Genomic DNA, 6,899 nt, shown 5'->3' on the forward strand with positions numbered 1-6,899 from the left:
TACAAGTCCATACATGCATTGGGAGGCAAAACCAGGACTGCATCAGGCTGCCCCTGAAACAGAATCAGTAACCCTAAGTGGTGCTAATATCAAGTCTACAAGATGACCTCCTAGACCATAATTTATTTTGTTCAAACATGACCGAGTCTGCTATCTTCTTTCAACCCCCCCCCCCCCCCCATATCTCCCATCCCCGCCCTAATATTATATTTATCCAGTCGTGTTCATCAGCAGCATATTATGATCTCCTCTCATGTCACTCTCCATTGAGGAAACTTTCCAAGAATTGGTCAACCAAAATTCATGGTAACAGCATTGGAACTTCTCCAAGTCCATAAAAATCTAGTCTGTCCTTGCTGACAGGGCATTCAGGGTCACTGCAGGCAAAGACCATCTTCTTCTACTTGGCTAAGCAGGCAAAGACCAGCTTCCAACTTGCTAAGCAGATATATAGTGGCTGTCTATTAAAAAGATACAAAACAAAATGGCTGCCACTGCTATCCTACAGGAAATGATGTGTAATCTGTATGATCTATGGACTGATGTGACATTATAAAACATTTCCTGCAGTTGTTCTTTCAGTTGCAAGGTAGTTGAAAAAGTGTTTGTCACACTCAAGGTAAGTGTTCACACCAAAATAGTCCTTTTCTTCTCTACTTCTATTATTGCCACACCATGATCAGTTAACTCTAATCATGGTCAGAAACAAAATCACTGGATTGTCACACCATGGTCAACCACTCTCAACCACAGTCAGAGTAGGCAGTGCTCTTCACGAAGAAGGGTAGAGTTATGATTGGAGTGAATTCTTTAGGGCTGCCAGATGTAGGTTTTGGAGGTGTCAATCTGTAGAGAAGGGGGCACAGAAAAGTTGGGAGGTGCTGGTGGTTGCTCCAGGGTGCAGTCCTTCTCCTTCTCACTTTCATTTTCCCATAAGTTGATTAGTGGTGGGTAGAGCTCATTGAGGGGAATGGATGATGTGTGCTGAACATATTTCTTTAGTGAGTGATGGCAACTCTTCTGCTTGAGCTGGTGCCCCACATAAAGGACCAACAGAACCATGCTGAGGGCAGCGAAAAGGGAGCCTAGCACAGCCACCAATGCCATACCACTGGACTGTGACACCATTTCCACAGCTAAAGAGGCTTCCTTTGTGGTGACATTCAGACAGGACCTCTGGGCCACACTAGCTACCAAGGATACTGTAAGACATATCTCATATTTGGTGGCTGGCTGGAGGTGAGTGAGGTTGTATTCTTTGATGTCCAGAGGTACCTTGGCTGTGTAGCTGATATGAGGGTTGTGGATGTGCATGGTGGCTGATGACCACTGTGGAGAAGCAAAGCCAGGGAAAACTTTCCATTCCACCACTACGAAGTGTGACTGCACTTTTTTTGCCACCACTAGCAGGGCAAGGCCCTTCTCCTCTGTAGTTCCATTGATATGGACTGTAGTACTCTTTGTATCTGAGCCATCTAAATTCCATGCCACACATGTGTATAGCCCTGAGTCTTCTGGCCTAGCTTCTACAATCACAAGGGTACCTCCAGCCAGCAACTTATGCTTGGTAGATTCTGTGTCTCGTGTAATCTTCTCGCCTGATGGCGTCATCCAATAAAATTCAGGCTCTGGCTCAGCCATGGCTCGACAGTCCAATGAGATGACCATGCTGCTTGTTTTATTAAGATAAGATGGAAAGGTGTGGATGGATATCATGGGCAGGCAGTCACTAAACAAACCATTCTCTAGGATCTCCTTAAATGGGTGCCCATTTAGCTGGGGTGGAGAGGTACATAGGGTGGATTGGGATTCACTTAAGCGTACACTCTGATTTCTCAGGATCCTCCAGTTGGCAGAACAATCACATCGGAGGGGGTTGCCATAAAGGCTGAGTTCTTTGAGGTTAGGGAGGGATCTGAACACCTCCCTTGGCACTAGATGGAGATCACTGTTGCTAAGAAGCAAGGTTTTCAAGGAAAGGGTATCTTGGAAGGCGGAGCGGTCAATGAAGGACAGTCGGGGATTGTTACGCATCTCCAACTTAGTTAGCTCAGGCAATGCTTGAAAGGCACTATGCTCCACACTCACCAAATCATCCATATTGTTGAGACTCAGTTCTTGCAAGTGGGGCATGTCCTGGAAGTCACCGGTCAGGATCTTCTCAATGGGATTCTTGTTCAGATCCAGAAACTTCATCAATGGCAGGTTCCTTAGGCCTTCCTTGGGAACCCGGGATAGCTTGTTATCAAAGAAAGACAGGCTCTCCAAGTAGTCTAGTCCCACAAAGGCATCTTCAGGGATCTCTTGCAGCTCCATCCCAGCCAGGACCAAACTATGCAGCTTACCCAGGGGCTGAAAATTCATGCTCTGGAGGGCCACAATGGGGTTCTCCCCAATCATAAGGATCTCTAGATTGGGCAGTGCTTGAAACCAGCGATTATCTATGAATTGGAGTTTGTTGGCATTAAGGTGGAGTCTCAAGAGATTGGTTAAGCCAGAGAAGGCTTCAGGGTCAATAGAGCTGATCTGATTATGGTTAATGTAGAGTTCTTCCAGGTTCTTTAGATCCTTCAGGCAGTAGCTGGGCAGGTTGCTAACCTGGTTCTCCTCTAGGTACAGTGTGATCAGTTGAGAGAGGTTGGCCAATCCAACATCTTCAATGCTTGCAAAATGGTTCTGAGACAGGTCCAGTTCAGTCAGATTGTCTAGGCTCTGAAGCTCAGAGGAGACCCGAGATATCTTGTTGCTCTGGAGTAGGAGCACCTGAGTGTCAGCGGAAAGGTTGGTGGGCACATTGGTCAAAAGAAGGTCATTGCAGTCTACTGTCTTGGCTTCATGGTACACGGACTGAGGTGTGAACCAGGGTCGAGTCTCACACACACACTGTGGTGGGCACGAGCCTGATGTTGCTTTTGAGAAGGGAATGAGAGAGACCAAGATGAACAGTTTTATCAGTGACAACACTCCAGTTCTGAGGGTCAGGCAATGTGATGTTCTAAATAGAACTTCCATTGCTAGCCCAGAAATAGGAACAAAGTCTGAGTGAAGGATCTAGGCTGCAGGGAAATGAAGACCTTTGTAGCACAAGGCTTGTGTTCTGAGTTCAAGCATCCAAATTTCAGATAGCCAAGAGCAGGATTCAATGGCAGTTGAATGTTTCTGCAAGAAAGAAAAGCAAAGGAAATGACAGTTAATAAAATATCCAACAGGGCTAAGACATCAAAGAGTCACAGCAGTCTCTTCCATCTTCATACATTGCCAAAATTGCTTCTCCCATGGCCACACTCCCTTTTGAGATGCACGCAGTGGGAGTTAGCTACACTGCCTTATAGAATAGTTTGCAGCCAGATGTGCATGCAAATATTAATAAGTACCAATTAACATCAATAATTGGTCATTAGCACCCATTTACTGATGTCATTGAGCTCATTAAGTAATTATTCTGCATGCACATCTCAGATGCACATACAAATTTGGGTGCTATATATAGAATCCAGGGGACAATGCAAAAATTAGTGTGCACAATGCAAAACCTCTGCAGTAAATTCATTCATTCATTGAAGTATTTATATACTACTTAGGCCCAAGCGGTTTACAGTTTCATTTTACAGGTACTGTAAAATGTTCTATAATTGGCATGTGCAAGTTTACATACTAAGAGTTAGATTCTATACATCACGCTTTAAAAATCAGCACTGAAAAAAATATGCCTAGGTGTATTTTATAAAGTATGCCTAAATTTAGGCACAGTTTATGGAATATGCCTAGTGCCCATCCGTGCAAGTAAATTTAGGTGCGGGCAGTTACACCAAGAAAAACGTGGTGTAAATGCCTACGCCTAAATTAGGCATGGACCGGGTGTATTCTATAACAATGCTCATAGTTTTTAGAAAAGCCCATGACCCGTCGAGTCTACTCCCATGGACACGCCCCTTTTCAACCTTGCACCATAGAATTTACATGTATTATTTTACAGAAAATGCTTAGATAGTTGTGTATGTAAATTCTAATTAATGCCAGTGTCAATAATTACATGTTAATTGGCAATTATCAGCACTGATTGGCTTGTAAACTAATTAAGTTGCACAAAGAAATCCAGAATACTACTGGATTTGAGTGCACAACCTAATTCACACTATATAAAATCCGGGGGGGAGCACAAAATGTGCCCTAAATTCTGTATATCTCCCCTTTCTCCTTGATCCAATCCCCTGATCTGAATCCACACACCTCAATGTCGGGCCATACTGACTGAATCCCCCAACCACAACTTGGACCCCCCCCCCCCCCCCCCCCGATGACAACAATAAGAACATATGAGTAGCCATACTGGGTCAGACCAATGGTCCATCTAGCCCAGCATCCTGTTTCCAACAGTGGCCAAGTCAGGTCACAAGTACCTGGCAGAAATGCAAATCGTTGCAACATTCCATGCAACAAATCTCAGGGCAAGCAGTTGCCTCCCCATGTCTGCCTCAATAGCAGACTATGGACTTTTCCTCCATGAACTTGTCCATACCTTTTTTAAACCCAGATATGCTAACCGCTGTTCCCACATCCTCCAGAAAAGAGTTCCATTGCTAACTATTCATTGAGTGAAAAAACATTTCCTCCTATTTGTTTTAAAAGTATTTCCATGTAACTTCCTTGAGTGTCTTTGTATTTTTGGAATGAGTAAAAAATTGATTTAGTTCTATTCATTCAACACAACTCAGGAATTTTGTAGACCTCAATCATATCTCCCCTCATCCGTCTCTTTTCCAAGCTGAAGAGGCCTAACCTCTTTAGCCTTTCCTCATACGAGAGGAGTTCCATTCCCTTTATCATTTTGGTTGCTCTTCTTTGAACCTTTTCTAATTCCACTATATCTTTTTTGAGATACAGCGACCAGAACTGAAAACAATACTCAAGGTGAGGTCGCACCATGGAGCAATACAGAGGCATTATAGTATTTTTGGGCTTATTCACTATCCCTTTCCTAATAATTTCAAGCATCCTGTTCGCTTTTTTTGGCCACACACCCCTACATCTTTTTCATGAGTGCTGACCCCCAAGGTGGACCCTAGCATCATGTAACTTGATTCGGATTATTCTTTCCAATGTAAATCATCTTGAATTTCTCCACATTAAAGTTCATCCACCATTTGAATGCCCAGTATTCCAATTTCTTAAGGTCTTCCTGCAATATTTCACAGTCCACATGTTTTAACAACCTTGAATAATTCTGTCTCTTCTGCAAATTTAATCACCTCACTCATTGTTCCAATTTCCATATCATTTATAAATACGTTAACTAGCACCAGTCCCAGTACTGATCCTTGTGGCACTCCACTGTTCACCCTCCTCCATTGAGAGAAATGACCATTTAACCATACCCTCTGTTTTCTGTCCAATAACCAATTCCTAATCCACACCAGAACACTGCCTCCTATCCCATGACTCTAATTTTCTCTGGAGTCTCTCATGAGAAACTTTATCAAAAGCTTTCTGAAAATCTAGATAAACTACATCAACTGGCTCACCTTTATCCACATGTTTATTCACGCCTTCAAAGAAATGAAGCAAATTGGTGAGGCAAGACTTCTCTTGGCTGAACCCATGTTGACTCTGTCCCATTAAACCATGTTTGTCTACGTGTTCTGTAATTTTATTCTTTATAATAGTTTCCACTATTTTGCTGGTCTGTAATTTCCCAGATCACTCCTGGAGCCCTTTTTAAAAATCGGTGTCAGATTGGCCACCCTCCAATCTTCAGGTACTATGGATGATTTTAACGACAGATTACATATTAGTTACAGCAGATCAGTAATTTCATGATTGAGTTCCTTGAGTACCCTTGGATGTATGCCATCCGGTCCACGTGATTTACTACTCTTTAATTTGGCTCATACATCTTCCAGGTTCACCAAGATTTCTTTCAGTTCCTCCACATCATCACCCTTGAAAATCATTTCCGGTACAGGCAGATCTCTTACATCTTCTTCCATAAAGACCAATGCAAAGAATTCATTCGGTTTCTCCGCTATGGCCTTGTCCTACCTGAGTGTCCCTTTTGCTCCTTCATGATCTAACGGTCCCATGGATTCCCTCGCAGGCTTTATGCTTCTGATATACCTGAAAAAGTTGCAACTGTGAGTTTTAGCCTCTGCGGCAAGTTTCTCTTCATATTCTCTTTTAGCTTTTTTTATGAATGCTTTGCATGTGACTTGCCAGTGCTTATGTTGTTTCTTATTTCTTCATTTGGGTTCTTTTTCCATTCTTTGAAGGACAATCTTTTGGCTGTAATAGCCTCTTTTATGTCACCTTTTAATCATGCTGGCTGTCATTTTCTCTTCTTTCCAACTTTGTAAATATGTGGAATACATCTGGTCTGGGCTTCCAAGGTAATATTTTTGAATAACGTCCATGCCTTATTTAGTGTCCTAACCTTAGCAGTCAAACTTGATCATGTTATGATCAATGTTTCCCAGGGGACCCAACACTGCCACTTCTCACACTATGCTCTGCACGCCACCAAGGATCAGATCCAAAATGGCTTCTCCTCTTGCCAGTTCCTGGAGTAGTTGCTCCAAGAAGCAGTTATTTATTACATCTAGAAATTGTATCTCCCTGGCACTGCTTGATGTAACATTTATCCAGTCAGTATTGGGGTAATTGAAATCACACCTCACTCAAAGAATCTGTAGAATTGAAAATCACTATTCACAAACAAACTTCTACAATGGCTCTTCAAATTGTGTTTTTCTCCTTGGAACTACAAGCTAATTAGAAATTGAAGGGGATAAGGCACATCCTTTACCCTGCTCTCTTATTAAGCACACCTGGCTTACTTTCAGCATTGTTGAAACCTCACTACTTTGATTCCCTAAATGTCCTGTTTCAATAGTATCCTTCAAGGA

The 6,899-nt window shown here is 42.7% G+C and overlaps 1 protein-coding gene across 1 annotated transcript; it reads right to left on the reverse strand.

The window, feature by feature from the left end:
• Window positions 1–810: 810 nt before the first annotated feature.
• LOC115462382 (leucine-rich repeat neuronal protein 1-like) lies at window positions 811–3,012 on the reverse strand. The gene has a single exon (XM_030192389.1). The coding sequence runs from the start codon at window positions 3,010–3,012 to the stop codon at window positions 811–813; it is 2,202 nt and encodes a 733-aa protein (XP_030048249.1).
• Window positions 3,013–6,899: the final 3,887 nt, after the last annotated feature.

The sequence above is a fragment of the Microcaecilia unicolor genome, chromosome 2, assembly GCF_901765095.1.
Source record: "Microcaecilia unicolor chromosome 2, aMicUni1.1, whole genome shotgun sequence".
Taxonomy (NCBI): domain Eukaryota; kingdom Metazoa; phylum Chordata; class Amphibia; order Gymnophiona; family Siphonopidae; genus Microcaecilia; species Microcaecilia unicolor.

Bases quoted from the DNA above. Each gene is read 5' to 3' on its own strand.
- LOC115462382 (XM_030192389.1), bottom strand. From the start codon at position 3,012: ATGGAAGTTCTATTTAGAACATCACATTGCCTGACCCTCAGAACTGGA.